At 44.4% G+C, this 26042-nt stretch overlaps 1 protein-coding gene across 4 annotated transcripts in view; it reads right to left on the reverse strand.

The window, feature by feature from the left end:
- The window catches only part of USP30 (ubiquitin specific peptidase 30), a 461500-nt gene that overhangs the window by 301350 nt on the left and 134108 nt on the right, over positions 1-26042 (reverse strand). For all 4 annotated transcript variants that reach the window (XM_069214769.1, XM_069214766.1, XM_069214765.1 and 1 more), the window contains 2 exons: positions 24943-24982; positions 17896-17990 (listed from right to left, as the gene is read on the reverse strand). In XM_069214769.1, coding sequence (XP_069070870.1) covers positions 17896-17990; positions 24943-24982 — 135 coding nt within the window. The remainder of the gene's footprint in view (positions 1-17895; positions 17991-24942; positions 24983-26042) is intronic.

The raw sequence follows: 26042 nt of genomic DNA on the forward strand, positions 1-26042 counted from the left end.
AAGACATAATGCAGGAGACAATCCAGCAAACTATTGTCTATTTAGAGGACACTAACCTTGTACGAAGACAACGATAATTAACAAGATGTGTTGATTTCCTAATGGAATCTGTTTTGTCTAACTAAAATTTTAGGCCTCTCTTCAAATCTAGAGAATGGAGCTGGAGAGAAAGGTTTTGGAAAAACACAGGAAGAGAAACAATTTGATTTACATGGTCATCTAAAACAACCTTGGGACGAAAAGAAGGTTGTGTCCTTGAAAGTACCCGTTGTGATGGAAAATTATAGAAGGCTCACTGGATGATAAGGCAAGTAACTGACTCTCCCAACAGATGTAACCGCAACTAAGAAAGCAACTTTTCCAAAAAGATGCCGCAATGTGGCTTTATGGATAGGCTCAAAAGGCAGAGTCATCGTTTTGGAAAAGATTTAAATTAATTTATCATGGGGGAGCATGCCTTCTTATTAGAGGGTAAACTTTCTAAAATCCTTCCAAGATGTCTTTGATGACTTGAATTGTGAAGAAAGACCTTTGGTTCAGGCCTTTGCTGGTGAACTGTTATTGCAGCCAGATGTACTTTTACTGAGGAACATTGTTGTCTTTAGTTTGACAAGTGTAGTAAATAAGTAACAATGACATTTTCCTGGAATGATAATGGGTCATGATTTTTGTCAAGACACCAAACTACAAATCATGTCCATCTGAAGACATGGACACTTCTGGTAAATCATCTTTTAGCTTCTTTGAGAATTTACATACAATTTGGTGGTAAATTCAACTGTCCATACCTTATGACCTCAGGACTCAGCAGCCAAATGTATGCTGGGATGGATGATTTTGCCTCCTATTCTGGCCAGAAAGTTGTGACTACATGGTAGTTTCCTGTGAGGCATGAGCAATCGGTTAAGATGCACTAGAAACCACCAATATCTTGGACACACTGAAGCTACCAGGATCATGATAGATGGAGACCACCTGAACTTGTTGATCACTGTCCAAGTGGTATTGGAGGAAAAGCATTAAAAAAAATCAGCTTGACCACTTCATCAAAATGGCATTGCCCATTGATTAAGAAACCCACACGCTGGACCAGAGTATTAGCATTCTGGGTGTTAGCAAAAAGGTTTATTTCTCGAAAACCCCAAGCTGGGAGTGCAAAATGTCGTTGTAGAGTTCCCACTTGTCATTTTCGTAAAACTTTCTGCTGAGGAAGTCGGCTTGGAGATTTTGAAGGCCTGGTAGAGATACTGCTTGGACTGAAATATTTCTTGCCAGTAACCCATGCCATATCGCTTGAGCTTCTAATAACAGAGTTCTTGATCTTATTCCTCCCTATTTGTTCAAATAGCATATTGTTGTGGTATTATCCGTTTGTACAAAATCTCAGTTTGTTGATAGAGCTAGTTAGAAAGCTCTGAGAGCTAGATGGACTGTTTTTGTTTAAAGAAAGTTGTGTGGTAAAGCAGTTGTTGAGATCATTAACCTTGGATTGTTAGTTCTCCATCTTAAACCGGAATAAGAAGCATCGGTCAAGATAATCTGAATTTGATGATCCCGATGGAAAGGACCTTTTTCAAGCAGGTTTAACTTGCTCATCCACCACTGAATGGATTGTCAAGCTTGTTGATTCAATGGGATTCTGTCTTCCAGACCTCATTGATTTTCTACCTTCCAACCATTGTTTTAAATGTCTCATAAAGATACAAGCCTTGGGTACCAGAAAAATGCAAGAGGCCATAGAACCGAGGGAGAAGATAGTTTTCTCACTGTTGGATGTGTGACATGTAGTACCTGGAGACATTTAAAAAAAAATGGATGACACTCTTTCTTCCAGATGAGACATTTCTCATGTCAGAGATGCTCCTAGATGAATTAATATTTAAACAGAATATGTGGTTGTCTTTACAGGTTTAATTGCATTCCTAAATGGACTAATAATTCAATATTGAAGTCAAAGTCCTTTAGCGCTCGGAGTGCCTTATGAGCCCTTGTTAATCAGACGTTTAAGAACGGGTAGACAAAAATCTTTTTTCTGCCAAGAAAAGCCGCAACTACCGCTATGTATTTTGAAAAAGTTCTTGGAGCAGAATTGAGGACAAAATGTAGAACTCTGTATTGGCTGTGGATTTAGTTGACAAGAAATTTGAGAAAAGTTCTGTGTTTCAGTGTAATCGGAATGTGGAAGTAAGCATTTCCTAGATCCACAGAGCACATCCAGTCTTTTTTTATGAGCTGGGAATACATATGATGTAGTACCAACATTCTAAATGTTTGTTATACCTATGGTTTGCTTGAGATCCAAAATATTGATTGGAATTCTTGTTTGAGACCTTTCTCGGTGACCAAAAACATAACTTGAATAGATACCTTTCACTCGTGGTGATGGAAGAACCAGTTCTATCGCTTGTTTTGAAGCATTGAAGAAACCTCCACTTTGATGCTGTGGAGCCCTATTTGGTGGAATTAAGGGCAGTGGAGATTTGAAATGATTTCTATAGCCATTCTGTACAATTTGTAAGACCCGCTTGTCTACTGTGATTTTTACACTGCCTCCCACTAGAGAGGCAAACAGAGCAGATGAAGTGGTGGGTTCATCGTTTGTTATTTTGAGGGCAAGGTTTTGCCACAGTGGAGTCTCCAGAAGATTGCTGTGGCTATTGACATCTGCCTCATTATGATCTTCTTGAATACTTGGGTTGCTGCTGTTGAAACTGATGGTCTTATTGTTGCTGTGGTTTATAATACCATTGAGGGGGTAGAATCCTCAGTCTTTGGTACTGACAAGTACCTCTGAATTGACAGTGATAAAAGGCTTTCTCCTCCAAACCAAATCTTTAAAAGTCTCTGACTCCTTCATTCTCTCATTTTCCTCAACTGCATGAGGACCAAGGAGGACGAAACCACTTGCGTAACAAAGGCCCCTGCAGCCCCCATGGTGGGGGGGGCCCTGAGCTCCAGGGGGCTCCCTCAGCACAATACTGTGAACTGAGAGCTCCTGTGTGATTCTAGAGAAGGGGCCCCTCCATGTACTGTGCACAGGGCCCCCTCACGTTTCGTTATGTCACTGGACGGAACCTGAAAAAGGGAGGTTCATTATATTATGTTGTGTCTTCGACTTTAAGGTAGTAAGACAAATCCAGGAAGCATGTCTGAGGGAAATACCACAGCAGTAATTTGTTGCGGCCAGATCTGCAACATCGACAGCAGCACTTATTATCTGATTTGACACAAGTTATCTTGTGTTTAGGATTTCTGGGAAGACTAGTTCCTTTCTTTTGGTAAGTCATTTGTAAATTTTTTCAGAAATTCACAAAGATCTCTTTCACTTCTTGTGCCAGAGAAAGCGTGTGCCCTAGCGGCGGTGAGGTTTCGCAGCAGCTGCTTATTGAGGAGAATAGTACCTGCAGCCCAGCAACAGTGGCTGGGGGAAGAGACTGGCCACGCCAAAGGAACCACAACAGTGGGAATTTACCCCCCTCTCCTGCCGATGTGGCATTCCTGAGTATGGCAGACTGTGGCAGGCGCAGAAGATAATAGCAGAAACCCCGAGTCCCCAATAATATGTGAGGCCTGGGGACTCTGCCCATTGGCAAGCAGAGCCGGCCCTCTGACATTGGTACCCCATCCGATGGGGGCTTGGAGTGTCCTGAGGCAGTTCATGGCCTGATGGAGCCGTGCTGGGGTCCTGGGGCAAACCTGGCTGCAAACAGAGTGCAGAGACAATTGAAGACCTTGACGCCTTCATAGGTCCATCTATATGCGAGGCCCGGGAACACTATACAATGGCAGCTGCAGCAGCCCTGCAACTGAAATCCAATCAGATGGAGGGCTTAGGAGGCCCAAAGGTAGTTTAAGGACCAAAAGAAATGCACTGAGGCCCAATAATGCCCCAGTTACAATCAGGGGGCGCAGTGGTACAGGAGGGCCTAGAACCTGGCATCCCTCTTCATTACGTTTCCACCATTGGCTGAATTACACTACATCAACGGGCCCACATGAAGAGAGCTCTACCTGGTGCAATCACACCCACTAGAACTACTGGAGCACCAGTTTCCAGACAGGCAATCTTTTTACAGACACTGCACAACATGGGCAAATCAGATGTGCAGCAAATGAGTCTCACCTTTATAGGGCAACAATAATAAGCTGATGGATGGAAGCTTGCATTAATGTCAGCCACTGGCTATTATTGGGGTGCATCTCAATCCACCATTTTTTCGCCCACCATGACACTTCAGTTTGGACTTAGCTATACGCTAATCAGTCTTGATGCTCCTCATAGGAATAGTCCATTGCAAACTGCCAAGCCAGATCTTGCCTGAACCGGAACACAAGCAACCTAAGACCAGTTTCACCTTGATGGGAGCAAAAGGGCAACTAAAGACCATGCACAGACTGCAGCCACCCCTGAAGCATTGGTCACACTGGGGGACCCTGACAACCATGAGGACCTAGACGTTAGGACCCTGTTGTTGAAAATGTGGGGCAGTCTGGCTACCCTCAACAAAAAATGGACTCCCTAACACAATGCATGGACTCCCTAACACAATACATGGACGACATGAAGGAGCGCCTGGACCAGACTAGACATGGTTGAAAGTAGGATAACCAATAGATAGGATGACGCCACACAACAGGCAAAATTGCAGTGAGCTGAGAACCAATCTAGATTGCATTAAACCCAAAAACAAAGACTTGGATGCTAGGTCGCAGAGAAGTTATTTGTGAATCATGGGTGTGGTAGAATCTACCAACATGTCACAGACTGACATAAAAAACATGCTGGTCCCCTCTTTGGGGAAGAGTAGTTTGTGGTTGCGAGGGAACACTGCGCGCTCGCGTCGTGGCTGGTGACCCCACCACAAACTCTAATCACCAAGCAACTACCAGGACAGAGACACTATCCTCCGACTGTCCCAGGAACAGGGCTCAGTCCAGCATGAGGACACCACACTGCTTTCTATCTAGACTTTACTCAAGCGGCCCAGGATGCTAGGCGCAGGTTCATTCCAGCTGAGAAAAAACTCTGCAAACATGGACTACAATATGCCATATTCTAGCCAGCTAGACTGCGCATTACATACAATGGCAAGTCCTGTGTATTTGCTACCTCAGAAAAGGTGAATACATTTATGAAGCAATGGCTACACACAACACATCACCCTAACCATCAGTCTTCCAGATCCTTTGAGACTCAACGAATGGACAATATTGAATAACTGGAGCTGACGGGTGCCATCTGGGCCACCCTAGCATTGTACCACTTTACAGACTGGGCTCACCACCGGAATCCCACAAAACTCCCGGACAAATCACTGTTAAGGTTACAGGGTGCGAGATGAGGTTGCGCCAGGCCATATGGGTCAAGCAAACCTGGCTGACGACAGCCAGTAATCCCACTGTGCTGCACTGCGTTCACTTCAGCACACTACCACCAACCAAACTCATATAACAAGCACCCCTGGCCTAACCCACCGGAAATGAAATGAGATGCTATGAGGAAACAGAATAGATGACTGCTCTATTATTATCTCTGCGTTGAGTTACAGATGGGAGACCTGTTCATTATCTCTAAGTTCCTTTCCTTCTGAGAGTTTCTGGGTGTTTGGCAACCTTGCTCAATGCAGATCATACTCTGCAACAGACTACGTAGCTCGTTAGGGGCCATATACTCGTCCTTCCCAGAAGAGCTCATGGTGTGTCCATTCCTGACTATGATAGTGACAAACCCCAGCCCATTTAAACATCACCAGAATTTACAAAAGCATGACCCCTCAATCCTCCCTAGAATCCCCATACCCTACAAACAATTGAGAGGCCAAGCTGGGGGCCAGAGTTGGACATTCTGTTGCAAACAGATCTAACAGTGTTCTATAACATATACGAACAAAGTGACTCTGGTTTCAAGCAAAAGAAGATTTATTTGGTACAACAGAAACCAGCACTTAAGAGTCTCCGTCTGTCTACTCCAAACCAGCAGTGTAACTGAGTCTGGAACTCACAGCGGCACCGAACCATGGAAACAGAATGTATAGTTGGAAATTCTAGAAATCCTATGACAAACAAAAGACAACTAGCTCATGACATACCTCTCTTGCCTCAAAATAAACACACAAAATCCACAACAATAACACGGGTAAGTGAGGAAACACCTACATAAAAATACGGACAAAATACCTTAATAAGATGAGACTACACACATACTCTCCTCCACCACTAAGCATCAATAAACAAAATATTACAAAATAATATAATCATTCAAATATTTTGGCAAACATACTCTTCTTCCCCTCATGGGTCTACTGTTCTCAACTCCTTTGTTTCTCTTGACAGCACATTAATATCAGGAACTGTGGTATTACCAGTAAACTGCAAACCTTGACTTCCTTCACCCATGCCAAATTAGATTCCTCTCATACTCCTGGCATCCTGTAAGAAATCGTGGGCTGCAATACACTTCTTGCGTCCGTATCGCCACTTCCTAGGCCTCCATACCTATCATTGGACATAAAACTTCTTGTCAACAACTTGCCACGATCCTCACCAACTGGAGAGCCAACACTATGAGCAATGACACTATCCAGCTAACTTTGCAACTTAGCCATACGTCTTATGCTGCACCATTTTCCATTCTCCACTTGCACTGATTGTTTGGCAACTTGAATGATAGTTGTTTTGGGATAAAATTTGGAACCAGCCTTTCCCACCCCTGGCGACCTTCTTATCCTGACCTGCTCTCCCACACAAAATCAACCTTCTTGACTCTCTTTAGATCATTTTGTCTGTTTCTGCTACTCTCTTGAAACTTCTCCACACGTTTCTTAACCAGTGCAACTCCGGGAACATTTTTGTCCACATTGGTCTCATTCAACACCCAAAGAGAGGACAATTCATTAGTGGAATGTTTGCCTCTCAACATCACAAATGAAGTCACCCCTATGGTGAAGTGCATAGAGTTATGATAATGTCAAACCCTTTAAGCCACCGCCTCTGGACATCCTTTCCTATCATACTCACCAACTAAATAGTCCCCTTAATCATGTGTTTTACCCTCTCAACCATTCCACTTCCCTGTGAGCTATAGAGAGCAGTGGTGAGGGGTTTGATTCTTAATTTACTTTAAAAAACCCACATAAGATGAGAGATAAACTGCACCCCATTGTCAGTAACTAAAAATCCTAGAACATCTTCATGATGAAATACTTTCTTAAGAAAAGCAATTACATTGTGAGTGTTGGGATCCCTCAAGAACTTATAATTAATCCACTTATAATGGTAATCAACTAATATCAACACAAACCTTTTTCCATCATTCATTCCAGAAATCGGGCCAAAAAAACCCATGCCAAGTTTCACCCTTACCTTATATATGCCCCAAATAGTCAATCTATAGTCATGAAAATTTGCATTTTAATTTTTCTTCATTGTAAGACCCACAACTCTGCAGCATAACCAGTACTTTCCTTACTTTGGCATTTTGATCATTTCCGTTTTTTGTAATAATTAGGGCATAGACATTGAGTAATTGAATCTTTGGCCTGAAACATTGTATTTTTAGTCAGAACTCTTTGAAAAACTGATGTCAATAACACAAGGCAGTTGGTGTCCATAGGTATCACACATTTACTTATGCTTCTTGACTCTGAGTGAAAGTGAATCCTATGATATGCTATTGAGCACACAATGCATTTTGCAAAAGAGAAGCCATCTCACAAATGTTTGGTAGTGGTTATCTATCTGCCACCACACATTTGTTCAATTCTTTCAAATCCACATAAACATATTTTTCTGAATGATTTTTGGCTGTCTTAACGAGTGATACCCGTTTTTTGTCTGTCACAAATTACTGCAGTTTCACGTAACATTTGGAGGTTATTTTAACATAATCCAAAACTCAGAATGTTGTGTACCTTACCTACAACAGGTTTGGCCCCTGGCTTCACTTTAATTCTAAGAGCATAATTTTTTTAACAGTCTTGTCCCTCTCAAATTGGTCAGAAATCTCCTTCGTTAAAACTGATATCTGTTTTTCTTGTTTCCTAGATATCAAATGTTTCAATTTCATTAACTAACATTTGTGGACCAGCATTAGGGATAAGTTCTATGCCCAGCAATTTTTCTTGAGGCCACCCAAGATGATGTCTCCTCCCAGGGACACAAACCTTCCCTTTACGCAGGGTGCCTTTTCACTCTATGTATCCTAAATAGTAAACATTCATATTATCAGTTCTTCCCATACCCTCCTGTTTTCATAACGTATACTTAACTTTGTTCCCCAAATAATTAATAAACATTCAGAACGGACTAGGAATCCAATAAGATCTCAATATCCATTCCATGTAGACTCGCAGTAATGTTTAAATGTCCAGAGTTTCCATTCCCGACTTCTAACAATTTCTTCACACACCTCTGGGATCCCCCTTAAACTCTTTTTTTCACTTATTATCCCTTCAGCAATCTGAAAATCACCTTTTTACAAATAATGTTTGTTTCAAAGCAGGACAGTTTCTGCTGTTTGCCCAGTGATCCTTCTGATTCCTTCTAAAACTTAGACTTTTCTTATCACTTTCCTTAAATTATTTTTTCAGTTATTTCATTGTTAGTGATATTTGCTATCTGTACTCCTTTCATTGTCAGCATCCCTTTTACTTGCTTTGATGCATGCTAATGTGTGTTGAACTCTTTGCTGCTGTTAACACTTCCTTAAAACGTGGATCATCCTTTTGCCATAGTAACTTCCTATTCTGATGGCTACAACTACTTGTGGATTCCTCACCTTATGAATTTTCCCAATGTGCCAGCATTCAACGGAAAATCTTCTTCCCAGCTCTCCACGTCGATGAGGATGTCACAATTGCATGGTTCCGCACGCGACTGTCTGACGTCACCGTGGCAATAAGAGGCCCTCGCCGGTGTGCTGACATCAGTTCCTTTTTTTCTGTGCCTTCGACGCCAACGGTTTTCTCCTAGCTCTAGTTACTGTTTCGAAGGTGTCCTTTTTGTCTCTGGTTACAATGTCTCCTCCTAAAAAATCGGGGTTTAAACCTTGTCGGGAGTGCGGGGGTCGCATGTCGCTTACGGACCCTCATGGTGACTGCCTGAGGTGCCTAAGTTCGGAGCACGACGTGGAGGAGTTTGTGTCCTGCCAAAGCATGAATCCGAAGGCGCTGAAGGAGAGAGAAGCCAAACTCTTTCTGGCTAAGGTGAAGAAAGGGCACAGAAGTCATTGCAGATAGTCTTCACATATCTCTTCGAAGAAGCATAAGGAGCGGCGCCGGCACGACTCTCAGCGTAGTTCGGCCAGAGGTCATTCACGATCCAGGTCTCCATCTGGACGGCATCATGCGACGTGGGAGGTTAGTCCTACGGTGACTCTACAGCCTCAAAGCCCTCAGGCTTCTCCGGCACCATTGGTCTTCAAGGTGGTTGCACTCCAAGAGAGTTCTCGCTTTTCGCCTAGGGTGCAGAATTCTGATGCCCAGCCGGCGCAAGTGCCACAGGAAGATCAGCAGTATCCTGCCTTCCCTGCTCCGGGAGCAGATCCGGCAGCATTTTTGAATGCCATGTTCAACATGTTCAATGCTATGGACCCTGCTGGTGCACTGGCTGGTCCCACGGGTCCTTTGACATTCTCACTGGTCTCTCTGGCCCCTTATAAGTCGGTGACGTTCATGCCTTTTAATCTGGCTGAGGATGCTGGTTCGCCGCCGATAACGTCGCCTCATTGGCCTACAGCACCGATGACATCGCCTTATAGGCTTGCGGCGCCGGTGATGTTGCCTCATACACAGTCGACGCCGATGACGGAACCTCAGGTGTCCACGGCGCCGATGGGATCAGCTCCGGTGCCGGATGGATCCAGATTGGATCATAGTTTGTCTCCTCCTTCTCCTGGTCCGTGTCTATCGATCCTGAAGCCGGTGTCATCAGCGTCGGCTAACTCAATGTCGACGCCGAGATTGGAGGCCAGGTTGAGGTCATGGAGAAGAGCACTGAGGCTCTTAGAAGAACAACAGTACCAAAGACAGCTGCTAGAAGAAGGAGAGATTGCTGAGTCCTTGGGGGATTATCAGGGCCTAGGTTCAGCCAGTGGGCTGGACACTTCCCTGGAGTGGGATCTTTCATCTCCAGGGGAGTTTACAGAGGAAGTGACCTCTTTCCATTCTGTGTTCAGGAAGGCAGCAAATTTCTTGGACCTTCTGTTGCCGGCTGCTGAGGTTAAAACAAATATTTTGACCGAGGTCCTGCATCCTTCTTCGGCTTCAACAGAACCGTCTGGAGAAGGCGGTGTTTCATTAGGGCTTTCCAACCACTTCAGAGACAAGTTTATAGGTGATACGTGTCCTACCAATGATGCTCTTGATGCCCCTGAAGATCCACTCTGAATAGCTACTACCGAGTGTTGGAGAAGAAGAGCAGTCTCATGAGTCTGTTCTAGACCTGTAGGTGACCTTTGATGGGGGCTGGTACGCAGAGCAACTCTTTGCGAGACAGATGTCACAGGAGGTGGTTGCCTCGACGTTGTACTGATGTCGACGGAGATCCATGAGTTCCTAACGTTGAGCAAGACTTCCCAGTCTTCTCAGGTCTCGATGTCGAATGCCTCGATGACTACTAGTGGTCCATTGCAGGAACATGCCTCGACGTTGAATGTTTTGACGTAGAGCGATTTGCAGACGGAGATGAGTGCCTCGATGTCGCATGATAAGGGGACCTTGACCTAGTTCTTGAGGTCGACGGCGGGTGCCCCGACGTCATAGGATGACGACTAGCCTTTGACGGCGTGTGAGCACAGATGTACCTGCTCTACAATGATCGGTGTGCAACCGTCGACTGAGAACTACCCCGGTGAGGGAGTTGAGACTTCAACGTCTTGTCTTTCGATGTCGTTTGAGTCGCCGTCGATGTGCTCTTCGACACCCGGTGATGAGACGATGGAAGAGATGATGTCGACGGTGAACAGACAGGAATTTTCTTACCGGCCGACATCGATCTGGCTCGCCGTTGTTCAGAAGAGTCTTTAGGAAGTCTTCTCCCTTTCATGCAGACCATGTAATCGAATCCTTTCTCTGTCCTTGAGAGTTCTTTTGGACAGATTCTTGCAATGTCTGCAGGTGTCCAGACAGTGACTCTGAGGCAAACATACTATGCACACAGAGTGTGGGTCTGACTGGGCCTTCTTTTCCCCACAAGAAGGACATTTCACAAAAAGTGAAGGCATATTTGTGAGAAAAGGTTGTCCTTCCACTCAGGAAATATGAAGAACCGTCGAGTAAAGCAGAGAAAATGAAAATGTCACTTACCCAGTGTACATCTGTTCGTGGCATCAGTCGCAGTAGATTCGCATGTTCTGCAATAGCTCGCCATCTGGTGTTGGGCCGGAGTGTTACAAGTTGTTTTTCTTCGAAGAAGTCTTTCGAGTCACGGGACCGAGTGACTCCTCCTTTTGTCTCCATTGCGCATGGGCGTCGACTCCATCTTCGGTTGTTTTTCCCCGCAGAGGGTGAGGTAGGAGTTGAATTGTAGTAATAGTGCCCATGCAATGGAGTGACTAAGTATGCACCTATTTAAGGTTGAGATGATACATATATAAATAATTGAAGGTAACTTCCAAACTGCTACAGGCTCCCGGGGAGGCGGGTGGGCACATGCGAATCTACTGCGACTGATGCCACGAACAGATGTACACTGGGTAAGTGACATTTTCAGTTCGATGGCATCTGTCGCTGTAGATACGCATGTTCTGCATAGACTAGTAAGCAGTTATTTCCCCAAAAGCGGTGGATCAGCCTGTAGGAGTGGAAGTAGTCTGAAATAATGTTCTTAATACGGCTTGACCTACTGTGGCTTGTTGTGCGGATAACACGTCTACACAGTAGTGCTTGGTGAATGTGTGAGGCGTAGACCATGTGGCTGCCTTACATATTTCTTGCATTGGGATGTTTCCTAGAAAGGCCATGGTAGCACCTTTCTTTCTGGTTGAGTGTGCCCTTGGTGTAATGGGCAGCTGTCGTTTAGCTTTAAGGTAGCAGATTTGGATGCATTTAACTATCCATCTGGCTATACCTTGTTTTGATATTGGGTTTCCTGCATGAGGTTTTTGAAATGCAATAAATAGTTGTTTAGTCTTTCTGATGTTTTTTGTTCTGTCAATGTAATACATCAATGCTCTTTTGACATCTAATGTATGTAGTGCCCTTTCAGCTACGGTATCTGGCTGTGGAAAAAACACTGGAAGTTCCACTGTTTGATTTAGATGGAACGGTGAAATAACCTTTGGCAAAAATTTAGGATTGGTCCTTAGGACGACTTTATTTTGGTGTAGTTGTATAAAAGGTTCCTGTATTGTAAACGCCTGAATCTCGCTTACTCTTCTTAGGGAAGTAATGGCGATGAGAAATGCCACCTTCCAGGTTAGGAACTGTATGTCGCAGGAGTGCATGGGTTCAAAAGGTGGACCCATAAGTCTAGTTAGGACAACATTTAGGTTCCATGAAGGAACAGGTGGTGTTCTTGGTGGTATAATTCTCCTAAGGCCCTCCATGAATGCTTTAATGACTGGTATCTTATATAGGGAAGTTGAATAGGTAGTCTGCAGGTATGCAGATATTGCTGCAAGGTGTATTTTAATGGAAGAGAAAGCCAGGTTAGATTTTTGTAAGTGAAGCAAGTAACCCACTACATGTTCTGGAGTTGTGTGTAATGGTTGTATTTGATTAATATGGCAGTAGCAAACAAACCTCTTCCATTTACTTGCATAGCAGTGCCTGGTGGATGGCCTTCTGGCTTGTTTTATGACTTCCATACATTCTTGGGTAAGTTGTAAGTGCCCGAATTCTAGGATTTCAGGAGCCAGATTGCTAGATTCAGCGATGCTGGATCTGGGTGTCTGATCTTTTGGTTGTGCTGTGTCAACAGATCTGGCCTGTTGGGCAATTTGATGCAGGGTACCACTGATAGGTCTAGCAGCGTTGTGTACCAGGGTTGCCTTGCCCAAGTTGGTGCTATTAATATGAGTTTGAGTTTGCTTTGACTGAGTTTGTTTACCAGGTAAGGAAGGAGAGGGAGAGGAGGAAAAGCGTAAGCAAATATCCCTGACCAGTTCATCCATAGGGCATTGCCTTGGGATTGTTCGTGTGGGTATCTGGATGCGAAGTTTTGGCATTTTGCGTTCTCCCTTGTCGCAAACAAGTCTATCTGAGGTGTTCCCCAGAGTTTGAAATAAGTGTTCAGAATTTGGGGGTGAATTTCCCATTCGTGGACCTGTTGGTGATCTCGAGAGAGATTGTCTGCGAGTTGATTTTGGATCCCTGGTATAAATTGTGCTATTAGGCGAATTTGGTTGTGAATTGCCCAACGCCAAATCTTTTGTGCTAGCAGGCTTAACTGCGTGGAGTGCGTCCCCCCCTGCTTGTTTAGATAATACATTGTTGTCATGTTGTCTGTTTTGACGAGAATGTATTTGTGAACTATTATTGGTTGGAAAGCTTTTAGTGCTTGAAAAACTGCTAGAAGTTCTAGGTGATTGATATGCAGTTTTGTTTGATGTACGTTCCATTGTCCTTGTATGCTGTGTTGATCGAGGTGTGCTCCCCACCCTGTCATGGAAGCATCTGTTGTTATTACGTATTGTGGCACTGGGTCTTGGAAAGGCCGCCCCTTGTTTAAATTTATGTTGTTCCACCACAGAAGCGAGAGGTAAGTTTGGCGGTCTATTAACACCAGATCTAGAAGGTGACCCTGTGCTTGAGACCACTGTGATGCTAGGCATTGTTGTAAGGGCCTCATGTGCAGTCTTGCGTTTGGGACAATGGCTATGCATGAAGACATCATGCCTAGGAGTTGTAATACCATCTTTGCTTGTATCTTTTGTGTTGGATACATGCGTTGTATGATGGTGTTGAAATTTAGAATTCTTTGTGGACTTGGAGTGGCTACTCCCTTTGATGTGTCTATTATGGCTCCTAGGTATTGTTGTACCTTGCACGGCAGAATGTTGGATTTTGTAAAGTTGACGGTGAACCCGAGTTTGAAGAGGGTTTGTATGATCTGATTTGTGTGATTTGAGCACTCTATGAACGAATGGGCCTTGATTAGCCAGTCGTCCAAATATGGGAACACATGTATTTGCTGCCTTCTTATGTGTGCAGCGACTACCGCTAGACATTTGGTAAAGACTCTTGGTGCGGTTGTTAATCCGAAAGGCAGTACCTTGAATTGGTAATGTATTCCTTTGAATACAAACCTTAGGTATTTCCTGTGCGATGGGAGTATTGGTATATGGAAATAAGCATCCTTGAGGTCTAAAGTTGCCATGTAGTCGTGTAGTTTTAGCAATGGCAATACTTCTTGTAGTGTGACCATGTGGAAGTGGTCTGATTTGATGAAAGTGTTCACTACTCTGAGGTCTAGGATTGGTCTCAGCGTTTTGTCCTTCTTTGGTATCAGAAAGTACAGTGAGTAAACTCCTGTGTTTATTTGTGTGTTTGGCACTAATTCGATTGCATTCTTTTGCAATAGTGCCTGCACTTCTATCTCCAGGAGATTGGAATGGTGTGTTGTTAAATTTTGTGCTTTTGGTGGTATGTTTGGAGGGAATTGTAGAAATTCTATGCAATAACCATGTTGGATAATTGCTAGAACCCAAGTGTCTGTAGTGATTTCCTCCCATGCTTTGTAATAATGACCTATTCTTCCCCCCACTGGTGTTGTGTGGAGGGGGTGAGTGACATGTGAGTCACTGTTTAGTAGTAGGGGTTTTGGGGCTCTGAAATCTTCCTCTATTTCTAGGGAATTGCCCTCCTCTATATTGTCCCCGAAAACCTCCTCTATACTGTCCCTGGTAACTGGACGGTGTTGCTTGTGAGGTGCTGGCTTGTGTGCTCTGACCCCGAAAGCCCCCTCGAAAGGGCGTTTTACGGAATGTGCTGTAACTCCCTCTGCTCTGCGGGGAGTAGAGTGCGCCCATGGCTTTGGCAGTGTCCGTATCTTTTTTGAGTTTCTCAATCGCTGTGTCCACTTCTGGACCGAACAGTTCTTTTTCATTAAAAGGCATATTGAGAACTGCTTGTTGAATCTCTGGTTTAAATCCAGACGTTCGGAGCCATGCATGCCTTCTGATAGTTACAGATGTATTAATTGTCCGTGCAGCTGTATCTGCAGCGTCCATGGAGGAGCGGATCTGGTTGTTGGAAATGGTCTGTCCCTCCTCAACCACTTGTTTTGCCCTATTTTGTAAGTCCTTGGGCAGATGTTCAATGAGATGTTGCATCTCGTCCCAGTGGGCTCTGTCATAGCGCGCAAGTAGTGCCTGGGAGTTCGCGATGCGCCACTGGTTTGCAGCTTGTGCTGCGACTCTTTTACCAGCTGCATCGAACTTGCGGCTTTCTTTATCTGGGGGTGGTGCATCTCCAGATGTGTGAGAGTTGGCCCTTTTCCTAGCTGCTCCTACAACGACAGAGTCTGGTGGCAGCTGTGTAGTGATGAAAACCGGGTCTGTAGGAGGCGCCTTATACTTTTTTTCCACCCTTGGTGTGATTGCCCTACTTTTGACCGGCTCCTTAAAGATGTCTTTTGCGTGCCGGAGCATACCAGGGAGCATAGGCAGGCTTAGGTATGAGCTGTGGGTGGAGGAGAGTGTGTTGAATAAAAAATCATCCTCGACCTGTTCTGAGTGGAGGCTTACGTTGTGAAATTGTGCTGCTCTAGCCACCACTTGAGAATACGCGGTGCTGTCTTCTGGTGGAGATGGCTTCGTAGGGTATGCCTCCGGACTGTTATCTGACACTGGGGCGTCGTATAGGTCCCATGCGTCCTGATCTTGGTCACCCTGGCTCATGGTGGTGTGAGCTGGGGAGTGTGATGGAGTTTGTGCTGGTGAGACGTTAATCACGGGCGGAGGAGAGGGTGGTGGGGTAACTCTTTTCACCACTTTTGGTTGTGGTGTCTGTTCAGTCTGGAACTCCAACGTTCTCTTTCTCCTAATGGGGGGAAGGGTGCTTATTTTTCCTGTCCCCTGCTGTATGAAGATACGCTTTTGCGTATGGTCCACATCAGTTGCTTGTAGCTCTTCCTCAAACCTATGCTTTTGCATTTGGGAGGTTAGCGAGTGCTCTTCTGTATAAGAGCCTGAAGCTGGGTCGCTTGCAGTTTGTTTCGGCATCGAAACCCTGTCTGCGTGTTTTTTCGGCTCCGAGGTGACTGTTTTCTTTTTCGGGGCCGAAACCTCTCGGCGTCGATCTGCTTCGGTGCCGCTGTCTTGGCGTCGAGCCGTGTCCACACTGGCATCTCGGTGTCGAGGCTTGTCTCCAGCACTTTCTCGGTCCCGAGAAGGCTGCGTGCCGGTGTCTCGACCGGAGTCGGACGACCTCGGCACTGTTTGGGCCTTTTTCGGTGCCGACGGTCGGTCACCGAATTTATGGGTGGAGCCATGGCCAGATGGCAGTGGCGTCCCCTGGGCCTTGTAAATGTTTCTCTGTGTGGTTTTCGACGTCTTACTCACGGTTTGTGTATCGTCGAATCCTTCGGAGTCTGAGTCTTGGATCGAGAAGGAACCTTCCTCTTCCTGTTCCTCGAACTCCCGTTGGGCTGTCGGTGCGGACGCCATCTGAAGTCTTCTGGCTCGACGGTCTCGGAGTGTTTTTCGGGACCGGAACGCACGACAGGCCTCGCAGGTGTCTTCGCTGTGCTCAGGTGACAGGCACAGGTTGCAGACCAAGTGTTGGTCTGTGTAGGGGTATTTATTGTGGCATTTGGGGCAGAAACGGAACGGGGTCCGTTCCATCGGCGTTCTTCAGCACGCGGTCGGGCCGACCAGGCCCCGACGGGGGATCGAAAAACTACCCCGAAGGGCACCGGAGTTCTTCGATCTTCGATGCGGTGTGGAATCTAAGTACGCCGATCCCGAACGCAACAATACCGACGATAATCTTCCGAAATTAGCTAATTTTCCGTTCCGAAACTCGGAGCGACAGGAACACGTCCGAACCCGATGGCGGAAAAAAAACAATCGAAGATGGAGTCGACGCCCATGCGCAATGGAGACAAAAGGAGGAGTCACTCGGTCCCGTGACTCGAAAGACTTCTTCGAAGAAAAACAACTTGTAACACTCCGGCCCAACACCAGATGGCGAGCTATTGCAGAACATGCGTATCTACAGCGACAGATGCCATCGAACATATAGTTTACATAATTTTTCTGGCCAAATAACAAGAAAAAAGAGAGCTCAATGCTCCTGGATCCTCACAGAAGAAGCCGGAAAAAATAAATTACCTAACTGTGAACCAACTGTCCCCTCACTCTCACCCCGGAGGCATGGTGGGATACTGGAGGTGCTCAGGGTCTGAAAGGCATGGTGCCAATTTATTTGGTTCTGCTGTGTTAAACAGCATGCACCATATTGGCTAATAATGCTCCTTTATTTTCAATGTAGTTTTTCTCTTTTAAAATGGAGTGCTTACATTTTCTATGCCTTCTACTTTGACTACAGAATGTTGTCACCTTTAATTGAAGTTTTTAATGTATGTTTAAAAAAGCAAAAAAAGATAAAACTCCAAAAAATAAACCCTTTTTAGCCTGTTTCTCAAAATAGGCTGCATTGATTGTTTGCACATGTATATATTATTTTTGTAAATTCTCTACTAAAATGTTTTTTTCCATAGATATTTCATACATATACAAGTGTGTTTGTATATGCTCTGGGGTCCCTGCTCGTGGGCGGGAATATTCAGTGTTTATGACTATTGATGAGGATCCCCTGGAAGAGAACTAAGACTATTAAATTCCCATCTTATAATGATAATCGAGAAAATCTTGGAAGCCCATTTACAATAAACGTGAATAAGATTGGGAACTCTACAGCTTAATTTATTTACATGATAAAATCATAGGCTTACCTGATGTTCACACCGTTTGCATAACATATTATTAGTGAGCCTTCCATGAAAAGGATGTTGGAACTTCCAATGGCTTGGCATGGGATGCGGGGCCCCTAAAACAGAGATTCCTTTGAAAAGTCACACGTATAACACTTTTGTAGGAGTTTGGTGCAGTGCACCATTAAGAAAAGATTGTCTAAAAAACGAATATTTCCCTGTGATACTGAAAACAATAAGTCTACAAACATGTATAGAAGCATGTGTGGAGGATAAAGGTAAATACATTCAAGGCTCTGGAGTTAGACGAAAGACAGAATAGAGACCCCATAAAAGGCTACCCTTCAAACAAAGTCTGTAAAGAGAATGTCCATTCCAGCCTCATTCAATGCCTCTGTACTAACATGTAAAATCCTGCTGTAAGCAGGAGTTCAACAGTCAATGAAATGAGCTCAAATCAAGGCAAACTATAACATAATGTAAATGTGGTCAAAAATGTGTATGCTAGAGGGGCACAGTCTACAGGAGCCCAAGATGGCTACATAGTTTCAGACTGCAGACAGGATCCTTTTTCATCTGTAAGATGGGTCCCCCACAATTAATCTGCAACTTCTCAGAGCTGAGGGAAGGCAGTGGGACAGTCCGTGCTGCTGCGGATTCCTAACACCTTTGGGACCCATAGGAGTGTCCTGGTGCACAAGCACTTACTGCTCAGGTGTAAGTGATGGCAAACTGTTGCACTAGAGGCAAAGACAGCTACAGGCACCAGGCCCTTCTGTGTTACTGTGAGTTCAGAAAAGGGGAAAGGTACATGATGAGTGTGGGAGCATAAGAACAGCCAAGCGATTATTTGGCGATCCGACTGGGGATAAAGATGAGCACCAGAGGATAAGACTTAAATGACTGAGCCCCGGTGGATAAAGACCGAGGTAAGAGTATCCTTAGAACACTACATACTACTGTTGCAGCCCCCAAATCTAAACCTGTAGTCTTAGACCTGCTCTGCCTCCAGCTATCATTACTGCCAAGTCGAAGAGAAGATGTCAAAAACAGGACTTTTTCCAGCTCGGGACTGGAACATAGACAAAGACTCAAAGAGAGCGGCAGTGAAATCCCTTTGAAGACTTTGAGCTCACTGCTGAAGAGAAGGCACTCCTATGTTTCATAAACACATTGTGCAGTGTTGAAAACAGACATTGGAAAGTGAAGTTAAAATTAGTGGTGCAGAAACTGCAGTATTTTACTGGAAAGATTAAAATTGTGAAGCAAAACAGGAAAAAGTACAAAATGTGCATGCCCTGGGAGAACAACAACACATGAAGGAGACAACTGTGCAAGACTTCTTTTCTTTTACACAGTGTACAATTGGTATTGCGACAAAGCTAGATGCAGGACAAAACATTATCGGCACTCTCAGAATGCTGATTGTCCCCTCTAAAATCCAATCAAGGCTGCTTGTTGAGAAGAGTTCAAAGCCATTGGGTAACCTATTGGGGTCCAAAATGAGAGGATAACACTACCTTTTGAGAAGGGTGTTTTATTGTGTCCTTTAGGGGGTGCAAGGATAAAGCAGATTGTGGGAACGCTGTTATGACTGAGCCATCTTGAATAGTCTGAAAGACCAGAGAGTCCTCACATTGGCAACAGGGTAGAAAACAGTATCCTTCAGAGAGGTTAGACTTCTGTTCTTTCACGACCTGAACCCTATACACTAGCCAGGAAAAGGCCACTGATCAAAGTCATGTAGCAATTGGCGTCTACAGGGGTGATGGCAACAGCAGGCTACTCAAACAGGCTTAGACTACAAAACAAATCCAGAAAGGCTTAGACTACTAAACAAAGACAAACACTTCATGTTTGTACAGTGTCACCTAGAGCATTTATGGAGTGCCAGATGGTAGATACTGGGCCACTAAAACCCTTTGAGATGCATTTGGTCCACTTACGGGTGCCTTTTAAGGTACTAGAGATAGAAGCATTTATTTGTAGTGGGTTGAGGATTTATTTCTGTTCCTTCATTGGGACAAGAAAGGGGGTTTGACACTATTGAGAATTAGTTTGGTACAGTTTGATTGCAATTTTTCACTTGTTTGTTGTCTTTCTGCTTCCTCGTCATACTCTGTTTCGGTACATCTTGGCCATCTGAGCTCTATTACACTATATTATATTTTATTATATTATATTCTATGCAAGCTATGTTTAAGTTTCATCAACAATAATGGAAGATGGGAATAGTTGGGCTCAGAGATGTTACGTTTTTACTGTTACTTGGTGGAACTGTATTTTTGATTGAATTATTACTACAAACCAAAACAATTTAACCATAAACGTGTACACTGTACCCACAAACAGACGAATCTACCAATTTGTATATGTTTACTTACAGAATAGACACTACTTGAAGAACCAGTTTCTTACCTTCGGTAACACCTTTTCTGGTAGAGGTTCTAAATGCACAATCTTCACCTTGTGACTATCTCCAGGCTGTAGACTGGAACCTGAAATGTTTGAGTCAATTCTCTCACGCTTCAGTAGGTTGCATGCTATGGCTCTGCGGCAGGACCATCCCAACGTGAATATGGTGGTGGGGTCCCTACGTCAGTTTCTTTCTGAACTATGCCCACACCAACGGACATGGAGCCCATTGAAACAAGCACATGAAAGTGAGCAGATGTTTTCAAAAGATGAAATCCTATTAATGGACAGTTATAAGTCCATTCCACAGACCAGGGAGGAGGGTCAATCGATGAGGAATCTTCAGCAAGACAGTCTCTAAGAGAAAACCGATTTATAACACATTCCTCACCTTGTGAATAAATACTAAAGCAATACACTTCTCCAAAAGGTGGGTCTGTGGAATGGCTTAGATCAGTAAATCTTGCGGAACAAAGTGCCCATCTTACTGGACCTGGCTATCTAGGAACTACCGCTTAGTGAACTTATAGTGGGACACCCACCTAGCAGGCGAGCAGAAGTGCAAGACAAGTTTTGTTCTGGTGGAATGAGCATGCAAGCCTTCAGGGAGTTGCTTTCTGGCTGGCTCAAAGCAGATCTAGATCCACAGCACAATCAATCAGAGATGGCTCTCTTCTGCACAGTTTTTACTTTCTTAGCATCCTGCCATTATTATCATAAGCGATCAATGTAAAAGCTAAAGGATTATTTCAGGTCAAGACAGTGGAGCCATTCTTCCTCATTGAAGGGATAAGGCAGTACATAGGGAGTCATCAAGGTGATAGACTGCCCTATGAGAAAGGGCATAAGCACCTTGGGCATGAATAGTGCTTTTGTCTGGAGGATCAGTTTGTTTTGAAAGATAGAAGTGTACAGTGAAAATACAGACAATGCAGCAGTTCGCTCACTTGCCTAGCCGATGTAAATGTGATGAGGAAATCTGTCTTGATGATTAACAGATGAAGAGGACAACTATGCACGGTCTCAAAAGGAATGCCCATCAAGAAGGTGAGTTCTAGGTTAAGGTCCCACTGTGGCATTAGAAATGGAGTTAGCAGCAACATATGGACCAGCCCGTTTAAAAACGCATCACAATGGGTGACCTGAAGAGGGATGGCAAGTTAGGTAAACGTAAAAAGTCCACGAGCTAACTTTTAACTGCAGCCACAGCAAGGCCTTGCGAGGCCAATTTAAAACAGTAGAGGAGAATATCTGATAAGTGCGCATTCAGGAGTTGTATGTTTCAGGGAGAGCACCAGACAACAAATTTCTCCCGGGGTCCTGCATACACAGTTTTGGTAGATGGATGCCGGGCCGCCAGAATGACACCAACTACTTTGTAAGGACGATAAAAAGCCATTAACTATTGCAGCTCAATCTCCACACTAAGAAGGTGTAGGTTGTGCTTGCTCTGGTGCAGGACCTGGATCTACTGCTGCTACTACAGAAGTTTCTCCTGAAGGGGCAGCCAGATCACAGGATAAATGTTCATGGCCAGACGTTCCAGGTACTACTTTCCTCACCCAGATCAGAGCCACTAGGAATACTCGGGCCCAGCTTCTCCTGATCTTTTTAGTAGCCTGGAGAGTGAGGGTCAGAAAGGCTAGAGGAACCCCAAACCCCAATGTAGATGTAACGTGTCTTCTAGAGAATACTGACTTGGGGACTCCAATGTAAAAAAGCTGTGACAGTGTGCATTCTTTGTGGAGCCACACTTCGCCCTTTTGATGGAAGACACCCTGTGCCACCTCTGAGTGCAATTGCCATCTGTGATCTGCATGGCAAAAGTGGCTGAGTTTGTTGCTCTGGTGTTCACAGATCCTACCAGGCATTGTGTGATCAAGGATATGCTCTCAGCGGTCAGTCACATCCGGACGTGTAGAGCCTCCTGGCACAGGACCTACGACTCCACGCCACCCTGTTTTTATGCAGTATCACACATGGCGGTTGTGTTGTCTGTAAGCACCTGTACGTGTTTCCTCTTGATGGCCAGGAAAAACGCCTTCAGTGCCAAGGTTACTGCTCGTAACTCCAGCAATTTGGTGTGGAGATGAGCTTTTGCCAGAGACCAGAGTCCTCCGAACTCACCCTCTCCCAGATGACCTGCCCAAACAGGTAACAATGCATCCGTCAGTTCTGATTGGGGTAGGGAGAAGAGTCTGCCACAGGTACAATTGTGATTGTGTAGCCACCACTGCAAGTAGTTTTCATTCTCCTTCGACACCTGGATGCTGAGCTAACAGACTGCAGAGTCCACATGTGCCACCTGCCATGGTCCACAAGCAGGGTACAAGTGGCCAAGAGCCCTCCGGTTCGGCCTCACTGAGACTACGGCTGCAGTTTGAAACATCAGGATCATAGCCCTTGTCCTTCCGAAGGAATAAGTTCAGAGGGTGACGTTCTAGAACAGGACTGAGGCTTCCGTCCTTTTCCGGCACCAGAAAATAATGAGAGTAGCAACCAGTCGACCTCTAATGCGGTCACCCTATCTATTGTTCCCTTGGCCAAGAGAGACAGAACTTCTCAGAGTATGGACAAGTGGTCCTCCAGGAGGTTTTGCAGTGCAGGTGACCAATCTGGAGCTCCCATTGGTCGGACGTGATGTTCTTCTAACCAGAGAGGTGAAAGGTGGCTCTACCTCTTATCAGGCTATCATGTGCTGCCAAGGGAAAATTAGAGCGGTTTTACATTGCTTGCAAAAGGGGATTTAGGGGGGGGAAAAGATGGGGTCTAGAGCAATGTCCGTGGGTGCTTTGGATTGACCTCCTTTACCTCTACCTCTACTTTGAAAGGATTGGGAGGCTTAATGTTGCTCCTGCTCTGGCTTGTATTGGTGCTTTGCTGGTAACCCTGTCAAAAGCCTCGAAAGGGGCGAGTGATCTGGGGGAGCCAGTGGAGAGGCAGATCTAGGCCTAGAGAGCGAGCTGAGACCTTGCACTCCTTAAAATGTTCTAAGGCCGAGTCCGTCTTCACTCCAAACAGGAAAGAACCATTAAATGTCATGTCCATTAGGGACTGCTAGACGTCATAAAAAACCTGTGGAGATTATCTAGGCATGGCGCCTTACCATAACCTGGTGCTGGCTGCCCTACCCACACAGTCAGTCATGTCCAGGCCACATCATAACCGTCGAGGATCAGTCACTGTAATGTGACACAGACATCATCCGATACAGCTGGCAAATCTGACACTTTGTCCCACAGTGCGTGCAAAAACCTACCCAGGAGACCAAATGTATTCTCAAATCGCAGGCCAAGGCTAACAGATCAAAACGTGCATTCTGCTAATGTTTTCCATTCGCCTTATCTCTTTATCTGGCAGAGTTGTTGGGAAGGAATTTGGATTTAGTTAACTGGTGCATGTTTGCACTATTAAAATGGAGATGGTGGGGTTGGTTCAGGAGGAGTGGCATGGGGGTCTAACATCCTGGCTTTTTCCAGGTGTCACAAGCACATCTGTCAATGCCTCACTGAAGGCCAGAAGAGGTTCCTAACTTTTTGTGGACTTAATTGTGAATAGAGGAAGTATTGGTTCTGAGTGGCTAAGCATATTTCATTGCCTCAAGGGGCCTGAAGCAAGTGATGGGAAGAAGGAGAACCGTGATTAGATTTGTGTTTTTTTATAGACCAGATACAGGTGAGACCTCAGGAGAGAGACCACATCCACTCTTGCAACTTGGTCAAAGTCAGGAATCGATATACTGTGTCTTCGATTTCCTGAGTTTGGCGACAGAAAGCATGTCTCTAAATCTCAAATGGCCTTCCTATTAATTTTTGCACAGCAGTCGCAAGACTCAGTCATGTTTAGTGCAAATGCCCCAGAGACAGCCACCGTGGGTATCAGTAACCCACATCTGTCTTATACAGACACAACGCGGTTTGAACACTGTTGTTTTAGGGGGTAACATGCTGTGCACTATAGATTTTTTTGTGTGAGAAAAATGTCCGAGGTAAGGCATGATTTGACTGCTCTGGATCTGTGTTGGGAGGTGCAGAAAGAAAGAAACTGGTGTGTGTGCAGAAGGGTTGCACATATATGGATGCTCCAACACCAAACCTGGGGTGGGACAGATCTGACACTGAGCCACATAATGCCACCTACCAACGCTTGAGGAAATTGCTACAATGGTTTCTGGATCCAGTCTGATGCCTGAAGATATTCACAAGGAGAGGAACCTGCAGTTAGAAAGCACTATCAGAAAATCTATAATACTTTGAACAACATTGAAAAAATAAGACCTGCTCCTATAAAGGTTTCAGTCAAAACAAACAACCAAACAGTAGGGAAACCCATTAAACGTTAAATAATGTATTGTGCAGTGAAGAGAATGAATCTGCAAGAAATGAGTCCTTGTGACTCAAGACACACAAATAGAAAGAGAAAAAAGACCAGTAGACAACCATCAGTCATGAGCCACAGGCACTCAAAATACTATGTGGCATGAGGACACAATAAATGCAATACTATAGTATCCTATAATTAGTAACACACAAAATACTACTTGTTGGTATAAAGATTGACACTGTGAAGTTATTAGCTATACACATTTGATTGTAAGTTCTGAAAACAAGTTCAAAACTAAACTAGTTTTGTTTACCACAAAGGCTAAGTTACCTTGAGTTCTGCAGCTTATTTGTTTTTCGGACGTCTCTGTCTGAGAACAAGAGAAAGGAAGAATTTATATTATAGTATAACAGTGCATAATAAAAAACAGATTTAACAATGATGACATCTAATTTATTTTAAGAGTAACATTAACACATATTAAAGAATGACAAGAGCACCGAAGGTTTATGATTCAATGTGTACAAATGACTGTTAGCAGTGCTAAATGTTAATTAATATTGAATTAATAAAACTGTTGTTGTGCTCCTCTCTAAGTTAGACAGACAGCACCAGCACACTGTTTTAAGTCCCGGTGTAGGCAACTGAATACTTTTTATTTGCATGACATATTTCTTGATACACATACACAGAATGATATATATATATATATATATATATATATATATATATATATATATATATATATATTTGGTTTTTTTAATATACCTGGAAAAAATGCAAAGGTTACAGGGATGTTATAGTTGGGTTCTGAATTTATTCGTACGATACCATAGACATTCAGTAGTTATTGTTAGTTATTTTAAGTATCTATAAAGCACGCCTTCGGCATGCAGTTTTCATATCAATACTTTTATTGCAAATGTTGCAGTGATAATTTCAAAGATGACATAGAAGATGTCATCAATGATATAATATGTGGCGTAATTAGCCGATCATGCTAATAGTTCTCTTAGGGCGCAAGCTATAGTTACTAGCCCCTCCATTACAATTGCTTAAAGCCCTGGGAGGTAGAGGAAGACCTCAGAGGAGAGGAGGACCGTACCAGGGGAGCTGCTGAGAAGCCTACTGTCAGGGAGAGACACCCTGACAGTAGGTGACTGTTCACCATTTATTGTCCTGTATTGGCCTTTGGATACCCGGGAGGACTACCCGCTACCCGACAATGTAGCCTTGCCTATGGCGATCCAGACATTGAGGACATATCCTTAGAGGATTGAATCTGAGCGGTGCAGTCAGAGGTCTCACTGTTGAGACGAGACTTACGAAATGTTGCAGAGTGGGGGAAGCGGAGGGCAGGGAGTCTGAGCTAGAATACACAACATGTACCAAGTGGACAGATCTCTCAGATGTAAAGAAGATCACCAAAG

The sequence above is a fragment of the Pleurodeles waltl genome, chromosome 11, assembly GCF_031143425.1.
Source record: "Pleurodeles waltl isolate 20211129_DDA chromosome 11, aPleWal1.hap1.20221129, whole genome shotgun sequence".
NCBI classification, from domain to species: domain Eukaryota; kingdom Metazoa; phylum Chordata; class Amphibia; order Caudata; family Salamandridae; genus Pleurodeles; species Pleurodeles waltl.